Source organism: Penicillium macrosclerotiorum (assembly GCF_028827735.1).
Source record: "Penicillium macrosclerotiorum strain IBT 26536 chromosome Unknown utg000010l_segment0_segment0, whole genome shotgun sequence".
Classification (NCBI taxonomy): domain Eukaryota; kingdom Fungi; phylum Ascomycota; class Eurotiomycetes; order Eurotiales; family Aspergillaceae; genus Penicillium; species Penicillium macrosclerotiorum.
This window is the reverse complement of record NW_026643089.1, coordinates 1,132,644-1,153,758: the sequence shown is the minus strand read 5'-3', so window position 1 is coordinate 1,153,758 and position 21,115 is coordinate 1,132,644. Positions and strand designations below refer to the sequence as shown.

At 49.1% G+C, this 21,115-nt stretch overlaps 11 protein-coding genes across 11 annotated transcripts; 6 read left to right on the top strand and 5 right to left on the bottom strand.

Moving 5' to 3' along the window:
• Window positions 1–15: 15 nt before the first annotated feature.
• N7462_010061 (pyridoxal 5'-phosphate synthase glutaminase subunit PdxT) lies at window positions 16–880 on the top strand (the record flags this gene model as incomplete). The annotated part of the gene is made up of 2 exons (XM_057081775.1): window positions 16–248; window positions 310–880. 2 exons carry the CDS (start codon window positions 16–18, stop codon window positions 878–880), a joined length of 804 nt encoding a protein of 267 aa, XP_056928815.1.
• A 160-nt stretch (window positions 881–1,040) lies between these two features.
• N7462_010060 (nuclear cap-binding protein subunit CBC2) lies at window positions 1,041–1,829 on the bottom strand (the record flags this gene model as incomplete). The annotated part of the gene is made up of 5 exons (XM_057081774.1): window positions 1,041–1,170; window positions 1,239–1,430; window positions 1,487–1,531; window positions 1,584–1,681; window positions 1,764–1,829. 5 exons carry the CDS (start codon window positions 1,827–1,829, stop codon window positions 1,041–1,043), a joined length of 531 nt encoding a protein of 176 aa, XP_056928814.1.
• Window positions 1,830–2,056: 227 nt separating this feature from the next.
• N7462_010059 (uncharacterized protein) lies at window positions 2,057–4,901 on the top strand (the record flags this gene model as incomplete). The annotated part of the gene is made up of 4 exons (XM_057081773.1): window positions 2,057–2,353; window positions 2,438–4,555; window positions 4,618–4,787; window positions 4,844–4,901. 4 exons carry the CDS (start codon window positions 2,057–2,059, stop codon window positions 4,899–4,901), a joined length of 2,643 nt encoding a protein of 880 aa, XP_056928813.1.
• Window positions 4,902–6,019: 1,118 nt separating this feature from the next.
• On the bottom strand, window positions 6,020–6,787 carry N7462_010058 (uncharacterized protein; the record flags this gene model as incomplete). Its single annotated transcript, XM_057081772.1, has 1 exon — window positions 6,020–6,787. One exon carries the CDS (start codon window positions 6,785–6,787, stop codon window positions 6,020–6,022), a length of 768 nt encoding a protein of 255 aa, XP_056928812.1.
• Window positions 6,788–7,391: 604 nt separating this feature from the next.
• pin1 (peptidylprolyl isomerase ESS1) lies at window positions 7,392–8,088 on the bottom strand (the record flags this gene model as incomplete). Its single annotated transcript, XM_057081771.1, has 4 exons — window positions 7,392–7,401; window positions 7,461–7,577; window positions 7,630–8,030; window positions 8,086–8,088. 4 exons carry the CDS (start codon window positions 8,086–8,088, stop codon window positions 7,392–7,394), a joined length of 531 nt encoding a protein of 176 aa, XP_056928811.1.
• Window positions 8,089–8,373: 285 nt separating this feature from the next.
• N7462_010056 (DNA-directed RNA polymerase II core subunit RPB9) lies at window positions 8,374–8,884 on the top strand (the record flags this gene model as incomplete). The annotated part of the gene is made up of 2 exons (XM_057081770.1): window positions 8,374–8,453; window positions 8,509–8,884. The coding sequence occupies 2 exons, from the start codon at window positions 8,374–8,376 to the stop codon at window positions 8,882–8,884; spliced, it is 456 nt and encodes a 151-aa protein (XP_056928810.1).
• A 658-nt stretch (window positions 8,885–9,542) lies between these two features.
• N7462_010055 (mitochondrial 54S ribosomal protein uL14m) lies at window positions 9,543–10,098 on the bottom strand (the record flags this gene model as incomplete). Its single annotated transcript, XM_057081769.1, has 3 exons — window positions 9,543–9,829; window positions 9,905–9,989; window positions 10,045–10,098. The coding sequence occupies 3 exons, from the start codon at window positions 10,096–10,098 to the stop codon at window positions 9,543–9,545; spliced, it is 426 nt and encodes a 141-aa protein (XP_056928809.1).
• A 2,200-nt stretch (window positions 10,099–12,298) lies between these two features.
• On the top strand, window positions 12,299–14,434 carry N7462_010054 (SET domain-containing protein; the record flags this gene model as incomplete). The annotated part of the gene is made up of 2 exons (XM_057081768.1): window positions 12,299–12,412; window positions 12,485–14,434. The coding sequence occupies 2 exons, from the start codon at window positions 12,299–12,301 to the stop codon at window positions 14,432–14,434; spliced, it is 2,064 nt and encodes a 687-aa protein (XP_056928808.1).
• Window positions 14,435–15,083: 649 nt separating this feature from the next.
• Window positions 15,084–16,754, top strand: N7462_010053 (putative carboxylesterase; the record flags this gene model as incomplete). The annotated part of the gene is made up of 2 exons (XM_057081767.1): window positions 15,084–16,442; window positions 16,494–16,754. The coding sequence occupies 2 exons, from the start codon at window positions 15,084–15,086 to the stop codon at window positions 16,752–16,754; spliced, it is 1,620 nt and encodes a 539-aa protein (XP_056928807.1).
• A 1,260-nt stretch (window positions 16,755–18,014) lies between these two features.
• N7462_010052 (uncharacterized protein) lies at window positions 18,015–19,937 on the top strand (the record flags this gene model as incomplete). Its single annotated transcript, XM_057081766.1, has 1 exon — window positions 18,015–19,937. The coding sequence occupies one exon, from the start codon at window positions 18,015–18,017 to the stop codon at window positions 19,935–19,937; it is 1,923 nt and encodes a 640-aa protein (XP_056928806.1).
• A 148-nt stretch (window positions 19,938–20,085) lies between these two features.
• N7462_010051 (uncharacterized protein) lies at window positions 20,086–21,057 on the bottom strand (the record flags this gene model as incomplete). The annotated part of the gene is made up of 2 exons (XM_057081765.1): window positions 20,086–20,623; window positions 20,702–21,057. 2 exons carry the CDS (start codon window positions 21,055–21,057, stop codon window positions 20,086–20,088), a joined length of 894 nt encoding a protein of 297 aa, XP_056928805.1.
• Window positions 21,058–21,115: the final 58 nt, after the last annotated feature.

The following is a 21,115-nucleotide window of genomic DNA, read 5'->3' as shown; positions in this document are numbered from 1 at the left end:
CCTTGCCACTACAGAATGACAGTCACAGTTGGAGTTCTTGCCTTGCAGGGCGCATTCATAGAGCATGTGCAATTGCTGAAAAAGGCTGCCGAGCAGGAGCAGCTGTCGAATTGGGAATTCATTGAGGTCCGAACGCCACAGGAACTTGCCAAATGCGATGGACTCGTCCTGCCTGGTGGTGAGAGTACCACCATGTCTCTGGTCGCAGCGCGATCGAACATCCTAGAGCCACTGAGAGATTTTGTCAAGTATGTATCGTTACACCTTGATGTTGGGCCATTAGTCTTATCTAACATGGCAATTTTACAGAGTGGACCGCAAGCCGACTTGGGGTACTTGCGCAGGTCTAATTCTCCTTGCAGAGTCGGCCAACAAGACCAAGAAGGGTGGCCAAGAACTCATTGGTGGGCTTGATGTTCGAGTCAACCGCAATCACTTTGGTCGGCAAACGGAGAGCTTCCAAGGCCCATTGGACCTACCCTTCCTAGGCCAGGATGCTGCACCATTTCCCGCTGTTTTCATCCGAGCTCCTATCGTGGAGTGCATTTTGCCTCATCATGACGGTATCCAGCTTGGGGAGGTTGAACGGGAAGACACTGTTGTTGCCCCCTCCAGGCAAGTTAAGGATTCGGTGGCAGAAGCTGCGACCGCCGATCACGTCGAGGTGCTGGCCACCTTGTCCGGTGCAGCAGCTCTCAGCGCCACACAAGGACGTGATATCAGCCCAGACTCAGAAATCGGTGATGTTGTGGCTGTCCGCCAGGGCAACGTATTTGGGACGAGCTTTCACCCGGAGCTGACCGGAGATGCCAGGATTCACGCTTGGTGGTTACACCAGGTGGAATCCGATGTGAATAGAAGGAAGAAGTTGAGCCAATAGACCTAGCATTTTAGAGGGCACTGCGAAGAAATTTGTAAATAAGGTTTCGAATGAATAGAATTTCGAGTCTCTTCTAATTGCTTTCCATTTCCACGCCTGTGAAAAATAACGCCATTTTGCCAGCTCCGACACCTTGTTGCTGATCCTTATCCAAATCACCTTACCTCCCTTGCCCATACTCATCCTCTTCTCGTTGACGCTGCTCATCGTATGCACGGCCATAGCCACCACGGCCTGGATCGTATTCCTCTCGGTATTCATCACGGACCTGACCACCAGATTTACCGCGTCTGTCAGATTGAAATCAGAAAATGTCGAGAATAATAGTTTTATCCATAACCCTAATGTGTCGACATACCCATACTGTCGCCCCTCCTCAAAACCAGGGTCCAGGTCGGTTCGAATAATGCGTTCGTCCAGCTTGGTGCCTCCAACATACTTCAAACAATCGAGCGCATCTTGGTGTGTGTAGTATTCGACGAAGCAAAATCCGCAAGGTGTTTTGTTAAACCGGTCGAGACCCATGACCAGGCGCTTGATCTCACCACATCTAGCGATTGGAGTTAAAATTAGCCTGTGGACCCTGCGACCGTTATGCGCACTTACTTGGCAAAAAGCTCATGGATCTGCTCTTCAGTTGTATAGAATGACCTAGGTTCCGTCAGTACGGCGAGCGTAGTATCTCATCGCAAGGAAACCGTACAAATTGCCGACATAGAGTGTAGTAGCGCCACGCAGCTTAGATGTTGGATCCTCCTGCTCTTGTTCTTCGTCTCGGTCATTATATCGACGTCGCTTATTCTGTTTGAAATCCGGTATCAGCCCTGCTCTTATGCTAGGCAGGTCGCGACTGAAGGCTGATGGAGCGCGAGTAAATCCTCACCTTTCCTACATAGTATGCGCTTGGTCGATCCAGACGATCGACCGTGTTGATTTCCAACTGGCTCATGATGAATGGTTGGGATGAGCGTGGAAGTCAATTGCGGAGAGTGAAAGGTTGGAGGTCGGGCGGCGAAGGGAGCTCGGAGCTGTCGAAGAATCTTGGCGCCGGTCGAATTCCACGCCGCATCAACATTGTTTCCTCTTCTTCCACGGCGCGTTGTTCTGGCAGCGATGTTCTAACGCTTTTATCCTCACAACCCGATTATTGTCAACTCTACGAGATCGTCTGCCTTCATGCCTAAGGTCAACAGCTATGCGCCGGCCTGGCTGTGCCGGCCATCGCCTGGCGCCAGCCTCTTCACAGGCAGTGCCGCCAAAAGCCCTGCGCCGGAACTACAGAATGGAGCCAAGGCTTCTACCAGCGGCGGACCAAATAGGACTGTGACCAGGAGAGGCAATGAAGTATTTGCCGTTGTTGATAATGAAATTCGGTGGTCGAATCTCGCGCGACTGAAGGATCAATGGCAACAGCAGGCACGGCAAAAGAAGTCCAACGCACAGCCAAATGGCTGCAGTGTTCCACCCTACAGAGTCAGCTCTCCCAGCACAAATTAAACGAGACCCTTCTCAAGTCTCGAATCGTATGGAACCTCTCTAACTCACGGAGGAAAATAGGTCTTGTCGGTGCCCGTCTTCGGTCTCATCAAACAAATCCTTCCCTCGCCAAATGGTGCATTTCTCGCAATCGTCACTGAGCATACTGTCCACATTGCCGTCCTCCCAGACTCCTCTCATCTGTCATCGACAGACACTTCGCCCATTCGACTGAAGGCTCCTCAACTTGGACCGACAACCCACGTTATTCCAGAGGCACCGGTGGTCTCTGCCCTATGGCATCCACTAGGACTATACACCAACCTCGCCGGATGCATTGTCACTGTTACCGCCGATGCTGTAGTGCGTGTTTGGGAGCTAGATCGAGATAACCGTTGGTCTTTTGACCAACCTACACTGGCGGTGGATCTTAAAAAGTTGGTTGATGGAACTTCGTCTGATCAGGACTTTGCGCCAAGTGGCTTTGGTAAAAGCAAGGGCTTTTCTGCGGATATCTTTGATATGGAGGTTGCCTCTGCTTGCTTTGGGGGTAGTGGCAACGAGAGGGAGGACGCTTGGGCGCCGATGACACTCTGGGTGGCTATGCGTCCCGGTGATCTCTACGCGCTTTGCCCTCTATTGCCCTCTAAATGGCAAGCTCCATCTGCAACTATTCCCTCTCTGTCTTCTGCCATCGTTCCGAAATTAGCGGCATTGGAAGAGTCACCCGAAAACCTAGAGGAGGAACTGATCGCATGCCGTCAACAGTATGATTGGCTTCGTGAAATTGACGACCAGGAACCTTTGAATCCACCCAACGAATCTGATACGATCCAGGGTGCCGATGTCTTCACTCGCCCAGCTAACCCAAGCGCCATTCCGCGCCTGCAAGGCCCTTTCCGTTTCGATACCGGAGATGAGCTTGATGATCTTGATCTTTGCGATATCTTGGTTATCGCAGCCGGACTTAACGTTGAGGACCTGATGATGGGCGAGGATGAAGAACTGGCAGTTGAGGCGAGCGATAAGGACAAGCTGTCTGCAACTGTTATCTGCCTGACCAGTGGCAATGGACGAGTTCACATCTGTCTGGAGCTTGATGGTGTCGAAGGTCAATGGCTTCCGAAAGCCAAGAAAAATGCCTTCAGAACTCCTCTTTCAGAACCGGCAGACCTGATTTTGGTCGAATCTCTAGATACCATCAAGGCGACTAGTTCGGAGTCAATCACCTGGCCTACCTTCACCAAGGATGTTCACTCGCGATATTCCTTTTTTGTGACCACCGCTTCAAATGTCGTATCCTTCTCTATGTCTTCATGGGTGCAACGCTTGGAGTCTGAACTACAAGCGGAAGACTTGTCGGGGTCGGGGTACCGACTCCAGGTTCTTTGCAGTGGGAATGTCGCCCAGAGAGAACGTATCTTGCAGGTCTCAGAGACGGACAGCCTTAGTCGGGATCAGCACTTGGCCACATCTCTGGTATTCTATGACTTCGATCTTGGTTATCTCCTTCTCACCTTTAACCCATCCAATCCCTATGCGGCTGCGATGGATACACCGGAAGACTCATTCTCGGTGGCAACAGACCTTCGTCTGTACGACCAGACGAGACCTATGCTAGCCACACCTGCTGTGGCTCCTCGTCGCGCACCATATCAGGTCCCAGCCGTTCTTTACGCAGAGTCTCCCTTGGAATCATTTGTCGAAAAGCATGTTCCGCACCGTCAGCGGCATACCCTGAAAGAGCAAGTGCGTCTGTCCCCGGCAACTCTTGACCTGGTAACCGATGCACACCGAGTTCTATCGTCGTACACCAACACCCTCGAGCGAGCTGCATCGGACTTGTTTCGCCGCTGCGAACGCCTGCAGGGTGAAATGAAAGATCAGCTCAGACAGCTCTCCGATGTTGCGGAGCGTATCAATAGTGTGACGAGTACGCTCAGTGAGGATAACAGCGACAAAGAAGGATCTAAGAATGATAACGCCCTTGATAAGAGACTGCAGAATGCGAAAGACCGGCAGAGCGAGCTTGTCCGGCGCTATGACGCGCTGCGCAAGAAGGTCGCCAATTCAGGGGGCCGTCCTCTAAGTGAAAAGGAGACGGCGTGGGTATCTGAAGTGAAGACCTTGTCTGAGTCCCTCGACGACAAGCCCAAGGCTGAAGAGCGAAACCAACAGCTGGCGGAGCGTTTGGAAACCGTGAGTCATTCCCACTCTTCATTCTTTCATCCTTGTCCCGTCCATTATTAACATAAAATTAGGTCAAACGTCTTGCCCTTGATCTTGTGTCCGACACCAAGTCCATCACCGCCAAGGTGCCTTCGCCTCCGGAGCCTGGAAGTCCCTCTTCTCCCGGTGGCTCTCAACCCAAGGTGCCCCACCGACTTCAGCGTGCTAAGATTGCGGATGCTATGAGAATGGTCGAGAGAGAGTAAGTTTGATGTTGCACTGCTATCTTCAATACTTCTACTAATCCAATTCTTTTAGGTCTGCCGTTATTGACGCAATCACCTCTCGTCTTGACCGGCTCAACACAAGCTTGTAAGACGCAGGGCTTGTAAGGGAGTTGTCAAGTGATAGTTTCTATTTTTCTTTTTGCCGGTTACTGGTAGATAACATTGACTAAACTGAAGGAGATTTGATAAACACTCTTCATGACGTTTCAAGTTCCAAGGAGCACATAGCGTAAATTCCTTGAAATCACATTCAATAGCAACCACCTGCATTGCTTGGACATCTCTTTGTTGTTTTTTCGGTGGGCGTATAAGCGGCGGTCGTGTCTGTATCAGATCCAGAATATCTTCCTTGCGCTTCCAGGAGCAAGAACGTCTTGCTACCCTCAAGTTGGTACCAATCTGTCAGTTGCCGCTTAGCGCGATAGTCCCTGGTGATCATCCCAGGTTTAACTGCCTGACAAACTCTGGTGGCATCAATGTAGGCTTCGGATTCGAAATTCCAGGCCAGCAGATGTTCAGGGCCAGGGTGAGTGTCGATTTCAAGATCTGGAGTGACAGGTCGAGAAGGGGATATGACTTTCTCTTTATTGTCGGCTTGGAATAAAGAGTCCCTTCTCTGCATTTTGGCACTCGCGTCCCCTTTTGCCTCCAGCTCCTTGATCATCTGAATCATCTCCTTAGCTGTCGTGTCTACCCTTTTATCCCCCTTTTCCCAACAATATTTGCATGTTTGAAAGTCCGAATAGACTCTTATCATTAGTTCACCTGCGCAAATTTTCTTGTCACTGCAATACCCACTGTCGATCTCCCAAATACACCCACAAAGATTATATTTACGGACCCAAATGACACACATGGTGGGAACAGTTGATCAGGTATGATTCAGATGAATTCTGGAGACGAATGTCTGGAGGACAGCATTCATAATAGATGGGTTTTATAAGGAACAAGCTAAGTGGTTGAGATATAGCCATTGGAGCTCAGTTTTGTGAAAGTCTGAATAAAGAATTCTTTGTGTGTACAAAGGCATGCGTTGAATACATAATGGGCCTATCAACAAAGTTTATTCACCTACAGAAATGCCCGGTCCATTAGGAAGAGCAAGAAAGCATTGGCTGTAAACGCCGGCCAATTGAATAGCCCCCAGCCCTGCAAACTCATTGCAAATGCGAGATCAAGAAGCTCTTCTTGCAAATTTTGGTGGCACTCAAATCATCGACATCGCCCATGTATGAAAATCTCTTTTGATGCCGGTATTCATTAATCGTGGAAGCTGGCACACACAAGCGAATTTGACAAGTCTCGGGCCCGAAACTTTGTCGTGATCTTGGACCCGCTCAAGAATGAGTTTGTATACTTCATCCACGATTTCCTCCCAAGGTGGGATAGCCAAGTCCTGAAGGCAAGATTGCCATTTATGCATCTCATCTTCAAATTCGCCGTGCCACCAATATGACCATTCCTCGTATTCGAAGCGGTTGAGGACTTGGGAAGCAAGAAACTTTGTGTAGTCATTTTGCTGGTACCAGGATGCCCATTCGAGATGTCTAAATCGCTCTAGTGCATTGAAATAAAGGCCGGCGTATGTTGCATAGGCGGCTTGGTCCATGTGGAAGAAAAGAGCTTCACAGGGAAGCTTGCTTGTAGGGCCGGGAGTTGGATCTGTTGGGTTATGGTCCTCAACCCATTCATGAAGTCGACGCATGGAGGCAGTGTGCATGTCGAATGTCACGCCCTCTTGTTCGGGGCACATGGCGTTGTAGCGCTGGGAGTGCGCTTCCACAAGGAACTCGATCGCCTTGATGGCGTTGAGGCCTACCTCAGCAAGGTGATGGTGTTGTTGTGCGAGTTCTGGAGGAATTTGGAGCCATGATGGAGGTGAGAATGAGATTGGGTCGTAAAGATATGCCGTTCTCGTCTTCTTGCCTCCCGGCCTATGGAGCATGGCATGGTGCTTGTTGGCTTGGCCATCCATGTTGAAAGTCAAGACCATGGAAGGACATTCACAGGAGAGAGAGAGAGAGAGAAAGAGAAGAGAAATGGATGAAAGCAAGGGCAAAAAAAAGTGTGTGAATGTTACAGAGCTCTTAAATGCATGTTGGCCTCAATTCATTGTATAAAGAGAGGATCTTCCACATGCTGTTATCCACAACATTGTCAACCAGTCCACCTCATTTCTCTATCAAAGGACGATGAAAAAAGGCATCTATCAAATCTATTACTCTAAGCATATTTATTAGCACATGACTTCTATGAAAAGAAATTTGTTCGTTATTATTTCTTGTATTGTCTTGATATTGTCTTTTTCTATCAAATGGATGGACTTGGAGTTGACTTTTTTTTTCCCATCGGTCTCTTTTCAATCAAATCTCAATTGGGAATCCTATTGAGGAATTTAATCTTCTCAAAGGCCTTTATTTTTTTAGATCACAAGACTGTTCTTTTTTCCCCTGTAAACAAAGTCCCACTTCAAAACACATGAAATTGGAAAACATTGCCCCAAGGCACAGGCGCATAGAAACACACAAGAAGTCCCAAGTCAATTGACCAAGTGGCCCATACATTGTATGGATCCTGATTTACTGAACACTGTTTGGCTATGTCAGTAAAAGTCCTTTCAAATCCATGACGGCGCGATGGGTGCTTACCGTTGAATGAGGTGAACACCGGATGCCGTCTCGACGATCCCGCTGACTTGGCCAGGCTGCAGCGCAAAGGCGGCATCCTCGAATTCCTTTTGCATCTCCCCATGGCCAAAGAAGCCCCTGCATAAAGTTAACACTTATGAAAAGCACCCGAGGTAAATCTGAAACGTACAGGTCACCCTTCTTGCGAGCGCTGCTGCAGTCCGATTCGGATACTGCGATGTCACCCAGAGTTGTCTCTCCAGACTGAATCTGTTGCTCGTACCCCTTCAGAATCTCAATGGCCTCCTCCTTGGTGCGGGTGATATCAGCTTCCCTCCAGCTGCTGGGACGGCGGCTATCGCGGTGCTTGACGAGCAGATGGCTGCACTGGATCTTGCCTTCACCCTGGCCACCTACATCAGCCCGGGCAGTCGGAGTGTGGTTCTGTGCCATATAGATCTTCAGCTTCTCGGTATCAGTGTCGGCAGGGGGTTCCCAGCGTGATTCCTTGGTTACTGGGTTGAAGTAGTAAGGCAGATTCTTAGAGTTCGAGTGACGAACTTCCCAGCCGGCTGGAAGTCCTGAATCGGCCTGAATGGACAGCAGTTTAGTAAGAGATTCCCTATAATGGACAAGCAGGTCATACCATTTTGGAAATTGGAATGAATCAGAGGATTGTGTCTAGAGGAAGCTTGATCCAGCGCGGCTATTCATCATCAGAGACGGCGGGATTGCGGGGGATGTGCAAACACTGCAAACTATAGTGATCGCCACCGCCCGTGCTTGCCGCGGAAACCAGCAGAACATCGCGGTCTGTGCCTTGTCCTGAATTTTGATTCCGTCGAGTTGTCATTCTATCTGTTCTCCAACCACCAATCCTCAGTTGGTCCCTCTCATCTCTCTGATCTCAAATACAGCTTGTCCAGCGATCAAAATGTCTGCTAGCCCGTCCCCGTCTGCCGGCGCCGACTCCAAGCAGTCGGACCAGATCCACTTCCGCTTCTGTCGCGAGTGGTGAGTAACAATGAAATCTCTCATTCTTCGTCTATGGTGATGCTAACAATGTCAGTTCCAACTTGCTCTATCCTAAGGAGGATCGTGCCACCAACCAGTTGATGTTCACTTGCCGCACATGCCATGTCGGCGAGCCTGCCAGTTCTTACTGCGTCTATCAGAACAAGCTCCATAGCCAGGTCGGCGACACTGCCGGTGTTACTCAGGATGTTGGATCAGACCCCACGGTTTGTCTCCCAGATCCCTCTTGCGACTTTTTTAATATCCCCGGCTTCTGTTCTCTCTGCGCCGGGGAGATACCTTGCGATATCTGCGGTCGTGCCAATTATGCGGTGTGTGGGAATGAGGATAAGACAAAGCACGCCTCAGACCGTAGATCATCGATTTCACCACGCAGCTGGTCCCTCAAGGAAACCACCCGCCAGTCTTGACTCTGATGGCTGACCTGTCTCTTCTCCTCGTGTAGCTTCCTCGGGCGAACAAGTTGTGCCCAAGCTGTGGCGAGAATGAGGCTGTCTTCTTCCAGTCCCAACAACGGTCAGCCGAAACTGGAATGGTAAGCATCAATATCTCTCCATTTCTCAGGTTCCTTTGTCTGTTGCAATGGTGATCTTATATACTGATGCGTTGACTTCTCTTTAGAAACTGTACTACGTGTGTTGCGCATGTGGTAACGTCTTCATGTGATGACCCCATTTATGATACGCGGCGCGATTTCCCCGATACCCTTTGATGGATTTAAGTTTCCAATTAGTTTTTGCATGCTTTAGGAGTTTGGCGATGAAAGATAGGAAATACAATACGTGCATATGGATTTTCGTGATCTTATAATCTTATAGAAATAGAAAGGGGTTGTATTGGTACAAAAATATGTGACAAAAAAATGCTTTCAAAAAATAACGCTGTCCCAGAATAATAGCACAAGTCCTCTGTCCGTGAATGTTGGTGGGAGAATATTACACATGTACTGGCGCCAACGACAAGATCTTAGACCAATTCTTGCCGCGCAATTCCCGTCCCACAACACCTGTTGGGTATGTCAGCAAATCTCAACTATAAAAAGTAACAAAGGAGGTTGTGGAAGGAAAGTCATCCGGGGGCAAAAAGGCTCAGCAGTTCCACGTTGAGCCGGGCAATTGGGGACTGACCGTTCATTCTCGTTCCAATAGGATCTCCAGCCTTATTCACCAGCACACAGGCATTGTCTCCAAATCGAACAACGGTGCCATCCTCCCGCTGCAATTCCTTCTTCACACGAACGACAACAGCATGCCGGATATCACCGCGGCGGACCTTGTTTGCGAGGGCCGTAGCGCTTGAACCCTCGGAGGATCCAGCGGCCCTCTGCTTCTGGACGACGACGACAATTCGATCACCTGTGTATCCAACCAGCGTCAGCACCATGCTCCTTCACCATTGTTCTTCTCTCTCGCATCGCTCGGGGAACTAACCAATTGTCGCGGGCCGTTTCTTCTTGAGGACGTTGACGCACTCGACGACCGAGGCACCGGAGTTGTCGATGCAATTTAGTAATGTCTGCAATCAAAGTTAGTGCACTGGACCCATAGTCATCATGGCATCTAGTCGGTACCTTGAGCTGAATCATCGTGGGCGCATTGAGGGAATGGTATCGGACAAGCCGCATCACGACAATTTGTTCGGGCGTCGGAAGGGGGTTTCCCCGAACGGATAATTTCCCCGAAGCATAGACGGAACCATTGGACTGGTGCTATATGTTCCTCATACTATTGACCTTCGAGGTAACAAGGTCTTTTGAGTTCGTATTGTCTATAGTCTCCAAAATAAAATAAAATAAAATGTGTTTTCTGTATCTTCCTTAGAACTTCGATTAGATTGGACTGAAAGTAGCGTTATATGTCAGAAGATATATTTCGAGCATGCGCTATTCATGACAATGATTCCACACTTCGTGTCCACCAAACTTGGCGACAACTTTTGATTAATTTATTCAGAGGGCTGCGTGACTGGGGAAACTCAAATTGATCGAATAAGACGGTAAACTATCTAACAGTTAAAATTTTCATACTTTGAGCTGCATTTCTGCTACATTATGAGGTAGTTATAATGGTGGGTTAGACATTGCAATCTGGCTCAATGCCCCGGGTTTTCTTTTTCATATGTCGTTTACTACCTTAATTTGTTTTCAAGGCTGTCAGCTTGTCTCTGAGGCCTTCGTGGTCGGGAGCAAAGGGTAGCTGAACATGTATGCAGATCAAGAGGTCTAGACATGTATTGGAAAGCCCGTATAGCCTCATCGGAAGATCAATCCACAGACTATGAATCTGCGTGTTGACCCGTCAATAACGTAATTGACCAACTCCCGATCTCTAGGTTATAGAAGAGGGTTCCGACCGTAGTGATGCTTTCGTGTAACGATTCTAGTAGTAGATATTAGGCCTATAGCAAAGCCAATTTAATCAAAGTTAAAGATATCGTTATCTTAGATCCCGGTTTCCTTCTATCTTACGCTTGACTAGCCTAAACCACGCGCATAGGCTAGTAGGGTCTTCGTTTTAGGCACATTGATAGTCGTAGCGTTTAGAGTTTCGTGTGCGAAGCCCAGATCGTCGTTTAATATAGCGTATTACCCAATTAACACCTGTAGTAGAAGGTATGGTATCACGGCGTGCTACCAGTAGAAGATTTGCTATATCTTAAATATACGAAGGCCTAGGGGAAGCGCCACGCGTATCTAGCGATAGAATCCACTTGCAAAGCGTGGTGATCGTGTATCCTGGCGATTAGGCTCGCCATTAAGCCTATTGCGTAGCGTTGATCGAGGCACACTATATAGCGCTGCTGCTTGCCTAATTGAGCTTGCTGAGCTATTTGGAATAGCTTTGATAATAGCTTTGATAGCGCGTAGTATCCTACCCTCCCTATCTGGCGCTTTTGAGCGATTGTCAGAAGGGTTTGGTGGCATGGTCTGTGGTGGAAGATAGTAGGTGACGCGTAAGAAGCGTGATTTGGATGGGGTGGCAACTCCCTAGTGAATTAAGTTAAGAAATACATAACTCTTAATATAAACATATTTCACAAGCCTCGAAGTGCTACAGAATAACCTTGGCTCATTGACATCATAGATAACTCGAGCATGATGCAACTGCCGTTATGGAGGGTGTTCAGGTCGGACGAGCAGGGTCCACAGATCGCATCGTCCGCGAGCATCCAATGAGCAAGCCCCGTATCGGAGAATATCCTTCTGCTTTATGATGAAGACTCTGGGAATGCTCAACCAGTTCTCATGACCGAACCCACGCGGGAGGTTTGACCGAAAGACACGTTGTGTACACTCAAACGCAGTCGAGACTTCAACGGCGTGTTCCCAGACCGACCGACCATTGATGACCGACACGTTGGATAAGCTGAACGCGCCATACGGGGTAGATGAGTGGGATCAGGCAGAGCGCAACGCACGTATTTTGGCCCCGAGCAGGAACGATGCAGAGGGGGCCGTAAACCGAACCGCGAGGCCCGGGTATGTGACTAAGTAAAAGCGGCGAGGCCCGGGTTCCTGGAACGCGCAAAGTTCCCCTTGGGCCTCGCGATCACTCGGATCACTCGAAAGCCTTCAACCATTGGCGTCGTGGCGAGCACTCGGAGTTGTCGCGCCATGGTGGTCGCGGTTGTCCTTCTTTCATCTGCCTGCTAAACCCACTTCGCTTCTTTATTTCCGTCACTCAACGTCTCCCGTTCCCACCCCCTCCCTTCTCTCGCCGCTCCTGACGCTTTGAACCGTTTCATGACTGGATCTCGACTGACGCTCAAGACTCTCATTCCTTCTCGTGTTCAGCTGCTCACTCCCTCTACATGTCACGACCACAATGCCGCCAAAGAAGTCGCGTTCAAGTTCACCTGCGACCGAGCGCCGCGAGCGTCTAACCCTGGCCAAACTGGCCAGCTATGACGATGTCGCAACAGATGCGCTGGTCGATCATGTACGTCTCTGACCGGCGCCCTAACTGGCACCCTGGCCACTGTAACAGCAGACTGACTCGCTTGTTTCGTAGGCCTACTTCTGGACCACCACCCGCAAGAATCGCAACAAGTACAATTCGGCCCGTGGAATTCATGACGACGATGTGGGCCATATTCTTCTCCACGATATCGCCGTGGCCAAGGACGTCGTCACGGCCGAGCGCAAACTCCTTGATTTGCCCGGGCTGAAAAAGTACCTGGCCAACTTGCGCAGCTCGCGAGAGAAAGACTGGTTCCGTCGTCACCTCCGGAAATACATCCAGATGTACCACCCCGATTGTCCGTTCGAGGTGACGACGACCAACCGCTACATCATCACGCAGCCCGAGGCTGCCATCTGTGCCCGCAAGTTCATCAAGGCCGGCCAGGAGATCAAATATCTGAGCGGCACTCTTGTTGCCATGACCAAGGAAGAGGAAATGGATCTAGGCCTCACCCGCAAGGATTTCAGCGTGGTCATGTCCAGCCGCCGCAAGACCCCCTCGTTTTTCCTGGGACCCGCTCGGTTCGCCAACCACGACTGTAATGCCAACGGTCGCCTGGTAACCCGCGGCACCGAGGGCATGTCAGTCATGGCGACTCGCAACATCCACGAAGGCGAAGAGATCACGGTGTCCTACGGTGAGGACTACTTCGGTATTGACAACTGCGAATGTCTGTGCTTTACCTGCGAACGGGCCAATCGCAACGGCTGGTCGCCAACAGTAGACCTCGATGATGATAGCAAGGAGTCCTCACCGGCATCAATCGCCGAGGCTACCCCGGCCCCGGCGGAACTTCGCTCAGAAAGCAAGAAGCGTAGTCGTGACTCCGAAATCGAACCAGAAGATTTAATCTGCTCCACTCCGCACAAGCGCGCCAAATTCCAGCGTCAGACCTCGAAGCTGTGTGAGGAGATTTCGATATCCGATATTATTCCAGAGTCTACGACCACTTCTGAGACTGACATTCCCCCAACTCCCGAATCCGACTGCGGTATCGTTATGGTGCCAACAATGATCGCGACTGAACGGCAGGTGTCCAAACTGAGACAAGAGATCATAGCCTCTGCAGAAGTACAGCCCGCGGACGGTTCATTGCCAGCCGAATCACCACTTCCGGTTCTCCTGGAGCCAACCCAGTCGATACTGAGCCCCTCCGCTCAAAACGAGGCGATCGCTCCCTTCGACTCGAATGAGATCGTCAATACTCATTCCAACGGTGTTACTGACTGCAAGTCCCCCAGCTCCGCTACTGATGACTCTCATCAATCTTCAACGTCAAGTGTCCCAACGTCCGTGGAGCAATCTACGCCCAATGTGAAGGCCGAAGAGTCTACAGAAATCAATCATATCGACCCCCCTCAAGGAGAGTCGACTGCAGAGGGTCACCTCAGTATCCCAATCACAGGTCAGCCAGAAGCAGCCACCCTCTTCCCAGACAGTGATATCCCAGATGAACTGTCAGACTTATCAGCCTCGTATGAACTAGACGAAACATTGCAAACCGTTGTTGAGAAGGCCCGCAAAACCCGACGCCGCCGCAACTGGCACGTCGTTGCCTCCGTTGAGACCGAAGCACCCGTCGCTCGATCCCCTGGCGACTATACGAAGACGTCACGACTCCTTGCCCAAAAGTATGACCGCTGGGTGGATTGTCAGACATGTGAGGCGTGGTTTGTTCAATCCAATTCTTACCAGACACGCCGCGAATGCCCACGCTGCGAACGGCACTCGAAAATCTACGGGTTTCAGTGGCCCAACACTGACAAGGGAGTCGACGGAGAAACTCGTGTTATGGACCACCGCACAATCCACCGATTCATATCCCCAGAGTCCGAGGCGCGCGTTTCCCGCCGAGACCGAGGTGTCAGCTTCGGTATTACCCCTACGCCTGAGCTTTCCGACGCACGCACAGAGACGCCTACGAGCGATTCAAATGAGCCTCGCCGCAACATGCGGGCCACTCGTCGGCTGACTCGAGAGTTTCGTATGACGATGTAATCAAGTTTGAATTCTATCAAATTTACAGAGGCAGGTGTTAGACATCGGATTTTTGGTCTCTGACATTCATTTGTACGATTTATTTTCACGCGTTACATTGCACATGGAATATGGTGTTGAGGGTTTCAAAGGTGCATGAGAGGGGACTTCGACATTGGGGGTTTCTGGTTTCGGGTCGTTTTGTTTTCATTTGCATGGAGTTATGGGCCTGGATCTATAGGCATCAGGAAACGAACATATCTGTAATGAGACAAATAGTGTACTGTACTTCTTTTGAATTTGTGAGCCTTGCCTTCACTTGTAAATTTTCTTGTTTGCTATTGCATTCATCGGGCTGATTGACGCCGAAAGTTGCCCTCCCCACGCGTCCCCGCATTTCATCCCGCGGTCATGGTAAACAATAACTGCACCAATGATATCTTAGTAAAAGGGTGTCTTTGCTTCGTCTTGCTCATAACGAGCCTGAAACTAATCATCCGGTTTGCGTTTGGAGGGTTGCCTCGGGTTTTTTTCTGACCGAAATTTGCCTGTTCCGGGGATTTTGTGCCTTGAAGAGGGACCCTATATAGAAGTCTTCACTGAGGCGTAACACCAGAATCATTTCAGATCAAAACCCTCAAGTACATTCTAATATTGATTATACCATGCAATGATGCGCTTGCTTTTGAATATTTCCCTTGCTCTTCTTATTCTCATCGCGACAGTGGCCGCATATGAAGACCCGCTAATACACTTGGAATATGGATCGTTCCAAGGGAAATACGACACCACCTATAACCTCTCGTACTTTCGCAAAATACCTTTCGCTGCACCACCCACAGGAGAGAACCGCTTTCGTGCCCCCCAGCCGCCCTTGAAGATCACAAATGGAACCTATGACACAGACCAAACCTTTGACATGTGTGCCCAGCGTACGGTCAACGGCTCCGAGGACTGCCTATATTTGGGCCTGTTTTCGCGGCCATGGGATACATCCAAGGATGTACACAGGCCTGTGCTAGTCGTGTTCTATGGTGGTGCCTTCATACAAGGCGATGCTGCATTCACCATGCCCCCAGCTTCCTTCCCGATTCTCAACGTGAGCAACCTGAACGACTATGTGGTCATCTATCCAAATTACCGTTTGAATGCGTTTGGATTCTTGCCTGGAAAAGCTATCAAGGAATCCTCAACATCGGATCTCAATCCTGGCTTACTTGATCAACAGTATGTTCTGAAATGGGTGCAAAGCTACATACATCACTTTGGAGGCAATTCGCAGAATGTAACTATTTGGGGACAATCTGCCGGTGCAGGGTCTGTAGTTGCCCAAGTCCTGGCAAATGGCCGGAATGGACAGCCAAAATTATTTTCCAAGGCTCTTGCCAGTTCACCGTTTTGGCCGAAGACCTACTCCTACGATGCGCCGGAAGCCGAAGCTATCTATAACCAGCTTGCCAACCTGACCGGTTGTGCTGGTTATGTTCATGACCACGAGACGCTGGCATGTTTGAAGTCCGTCGATGTACAGAGCATCCGCGATGCAAGTCTCATAATTGACGCTGATAATACATGGACGACAAGCTCCTACACGTGGGCCCCTGTCATCGATGGTGGGTTCCTCGCGGACACTCTGACACAAGCGGTCGAAAGTGGGAGCCTGAATACAGAATATGTCTGGGGAATGTATAATAGCCACGAAGGGCAGAACTTTGTCCCATCAGGTCTTGAAGGGTCAACTTCCACAAATGGGTATAATTCGTCGACAGCAAGTTTCGACCAGTGGCTTGCGGGGTTCTTGCCGGGCCTATCGACAAAGCAGATTGAGGCTGTGAAAAATTACTACCCAGCAGATGGAAGTACAGAGACAATTGATGAATATAACACGACATATGTCCAGGCTGGTCTGATATACCGCGATGTGGTTCTCGCCTGTCCAGCCTACTGGATTGCATCCGATGCACAGAGGAGAGGATATATTGGTGAATATACGATCTCTCCCGCTACTCATGGAAGCGACACTATTTATGTGAGGAAGCTCAAACTACGTGATGTCTTAAGATAAGGGCTAATACTAAAGAAGTGGAATCGTGTCAACGCGGTCCAAACAACGAACCCTGTTGTTTACGATGGCTATGCTGGCGCTTTCGCGAGCTTTTTCCAAACTGGAGACCCCAACGCACACAAGCTGACGAATTCCTCAGAACCGGGTGTTCCCGAATTAAAAAGTACGGGAGACGAATTTGTGATTATAGACGATGGATTTGAGAATGTGCATCTGACACAGCTCAAGAAAAGATGCACATTTTGGAAGACACTTGGGAAGCAAATCCCGGTCTAAATCCCTAAGATGTCGTATCATAGAAATTGCAAGGGAATGACTATACTCCTCATGTTCGACTTGGTCACTGAAATACTGGCTATCAGTTCCCGAGTGTCACCCGTGGTTGTTACTTTTAAGGTATGTGACAAGAAGTACTACTTAGCATCCAAAGTATTGTTACAGTCCTGGGCTACAAGAATCACAATATATGAACCAGTCTGCGATTTATGTGGAGATGACTGTGGAATAGGAAGTCACCTACATTTAACCTAGTTTTCTCGAGAATTTTATCTGCGCTCTGGCATAAAACTAGTATATTCAATGTCATTATATCGAGATTTATTGACTCACTGGAATACGTTTGCGTATGTGCGGCGCATGTATATCAAGGATGATGCTTTAATGGCTTTATGCGTTCCTATCCCAGCTGAGCTGCTTCATTTTTAATCCGCCAGAGATTCTTCTATCTTTAATAAAATGGCAAATGCTCGATTTTGTGGACGTGAGTATTAATGTGAAGTTTTCCTTCCCCTGTCTCCTTCTCACATTTTTTTTACATTATACCTTATTTCTTTTTCAAAGACGACACCACCGCTGCAGATGTTTACAAAACGCAGATGTTTACAAAACGTGTGTTACATTTCCATATTTTTGCTTCTGGATTTCATTTCGCGAGCCGAGTCCATGTACTACTTCCCTTTTTTTTGTATTCTTGTATCCTACGTCCAAAGCAATATTTATTAGAATCTATTTGACGTCTCTCGAAATATCGGTATTCAATTATAGATCTTAACCAATAGAAATCCCTGGTTATTGTCCGTGCTTTCACTATTTCTATGCTTTTTCTTAGTGTTGAAATTGGTCGTCAGCAGCCCAATGCAATTATTGTCTTTCATTTTAATCAATGGACTATACACAGATGTCACTTGATAAATCGGTCTCCACGAAAGTTGAACCAGCTGATAGTTTCATCCAGGAGAACTGTAGAAGCCTCAAAGGAAAAAGAAGAATGCCTAGTATACATTACTTGAAAACCCCGATGTTACGTACTTTTTTCACCGTTTCAACGCGATCAGTCCAGCGCACCCCACAGGCCGCCGATGACGTCAACAACATCTGCTTGCCAACGCTGACCGGTTTTGGATGTTGCAGTCTCGCTGCAGGCACTTTTTCGTGGGTAAATTTGTTTTTCCCCTTCTTCAAATACCCAACATCTTCTCCTGAAAGCGATTTATTCATATATCAACCCCCAAGCTATCAGTCAATCCCACATACAATATGAGCGGGCACAATTTCCCGGTGGATCTCAAGCAGTTCAAGCAACTGAAGCTTGACGCAAAGAATGCGACCCTCACCGCCGACCAGAAAACTGATCTTCTGAACAACATTAACATTTTCAGAGATGCAATTATCGCGTTTACTGCGACCGGTGCGGCTCGGGGCGTGTCGGGCCACACAGGCGGGCCTTTTGACACTGCCCCAGAAGTCTGCATCCTTCTTGCCATGATCAACGCGAATCCCAATGGGTTCGTTGATGCATTGTTTGACGAAGCTGGCCACCGTGTAGCAACCCAATATCTACTGGCTGCGTTAGATGGCAAACTCGACCCTGAGCATCTCCTCAACTACCGTGATGCCAATTCAAAGCTTCCTGGCCACCCTGAGCTTGGCCTGACACCGGGAGTCAAGTTTAGTTCCGGTCGCCTCGGTCATATGTGGGGAATGGTGAATGGAATTTCTATGGCAAACCGGGACAAGAATGTCATTATGTTGGGCTCTGACGGGTCTCAACAGGAAGGCAATGATGCTGAAGCTGCACGCTTGGCCGTCGCTCAGGGCCTTAATGTCAAGCTGTTCATTGATAACAACGACGTCACCATTGCGGGCCATCCATCGCAGTATCTGAAAGGTTATGATATTGCTAAAACCCTCGAGGGTCACGGTCTCCATGTCATCCGTGCCCAGGGGGAGAATGTGGACTCGTTGTGGCCCGCGATGTGCGAGGTCATTAACCACAAGGGTCCTGCTGCCGTTGTTGTCGACCGAAAGATGGCCGCAGGCATTGAAGGAATCGAGGGAGAGTGTCATGCCCACGATGTCATCACTGTTGATATTGCCCGCAAATACCTCACCAAGCGTGGCTACAGCAAGGAGAAACTTGCCTTCTATGATGACATCAAGGGCCGCTCCAATCCGCATCAGTATCTTGGGACCAGCAAAGACAAGGGTGCCAACCGTGCTATTTTTGGTGAGGCTGTGAATGGTATACTCGATGGGTTGAGCAAGGAAGACGCCCAACGACGCGTCATGGTCATCGACTCTGACCTCGCTGGATCTACTGGCCTGAAAGCAATCCAGTCTAAGCACCCTGAAGTTTTTGTCGCATCTGGTGTCATGGAGCGAGGCAACTTTTCTGCAGCCGCTGGTTTTGGCTTTGGGAGTAACGGTGAGCGCCAGGGCGTTTTCTCCACATTCTCGGCCTTCCTGGAAATGTGTATCTCTGAGATCACCATGGCCCGCCTGAACAACTGCACAGTATTATCCCACTTTTCGCACAGCGGCGTGGATGAGATGGCCGATAACACCTGTCACTTCGGTCTCAACCATTTCTTCGCCGATAACGGCCTGATGGATGCAGAGACTACCTCTTTGTACTTTCCTGCCGATGGGGAGCAGATGAAGGCAGTTGTGAACAAGGTCTTTTGGGACAAAGGAATGCGATTCATCTTTTCTACCCGTGCCAAGGTGCCATACATCCTCAAAGAGGGCACGGATGAGAAGCTCTACGGCGAAGGCTACAAGTTCGTTCCTGGCAAAGATGAGGTCATTCGTAAGGGTACTGCTGGGTACATTGTCACCTACGGCGATATGGTCTATCGTTCTCTCGACGCTGTTGAGCGGTTGCGCAAGGAGGGCATCGATGTCGGCCTGGTCAACAAGCCTACTCTTAATGTAGTCGATGAGGATGCTATCCGCGACTACGGCTCAAGTCCTTTCGTTATTGTTGTTGAATCTATTGCCCAGAAGACTGGTCTTGGGTCTCGCATTGGCACCCACCTTCTTGAACGCAAACTTACTCCCAAGTTCAAGGCCATTGGAGCTGTGAAGGAGGGTTGCGGAGGTCTATATGAGCAGGTAAACTTCCAGGGTCTTGGCCCTAGTGACATTGTTGATGTGGTCAAGGAAGTTATGGGGAAATGATTTCATGCCTGATGATTCTTGTAGATGGAAGACACCATATTGTCCATAACAATCTGGAAATATTCAATAATAAAGCTGAAGTTGGAATAACAATATTTCTCCCAAGGAAACTAAAAACAAGCCTCGACTTCAAAGCCGTGATAGACATTTAATCACGGTCGTCTGGATGGAAGATCAACGTTCGAACCTCGATACTCTCCCTAGCGGGTTCATTAACAGTCTCAGGGTTGACGAAGGCCGAGTGCGGCACACGCCGAGGCCTCCCATCTGTTTTGGAATCAAAGCATTTGATGAGGGTAACCAAATCCGGTGTTTGGCCGTAACGGTAGTACCACTTGATATTCGGATCCGCCCGCACCGCATACGTCTCGCCCTCTCTGTCAGGGTAGATAAGCTTAACTGGAATGAGATCACTGTCTGGGACAGTGTTTCCATCGGCCACTGCAAGAGGGTCCTTAAGTATTTTGCGAATCGGTCGCCAGACATTAATAATTTGGTATCTGCCTTTAAGAAGTTCATGTGCTTCGTCCGGGAGGTGGTGAGTAACGCGGTTCTTTGCTGCTTCATATGATTGATCGACATGTACACGCTGAACTGGTCCGCGCAACTGACTTGCCGCAGACCTACTATCTCCTGATTGACGGCGGATGGTATGATCGAAAATAAAGACCTTTGATGCACCAGTACTATGTTAATTAGCATGGCTGTCTCTACTTGGTGTGCTTTAAATCATTGCAAAGATCATGTAAAGAAATAAAACATACGCGTCCTTCAGCAGCTTCTCTATTTCAGGATAATATTCTCGTATGATCTTTTCATCGTCCAGAAAATCGGTTTCTTTGCTTTCATGGTAATATAGCTGAAATCCATGGCTGTCCAGGGAATAATCTAGTTCATGACCACTAATATCGTGAATGGTCGCCGGAACAGCCACTGTGGGTTTATCATAAGTTTCGGGTCTTCCGACATAGCTCGGAGATGGTGGAGATCCATCTTCATTCTCCTTCAAGAAATTTAATGTGGTTTGGACATGATGGGGCTTGTCGGCGACATGACCTGACGCCTTCTCGACCAGCGCCGAGGGAAGACCCCCCGAGACGTGAACAGCTGCAGAGGCCATGTTGAATCTTTATGGAATAGCTTTGAGAGAGAATATTGAAGCAATGTCAAATGTTGTT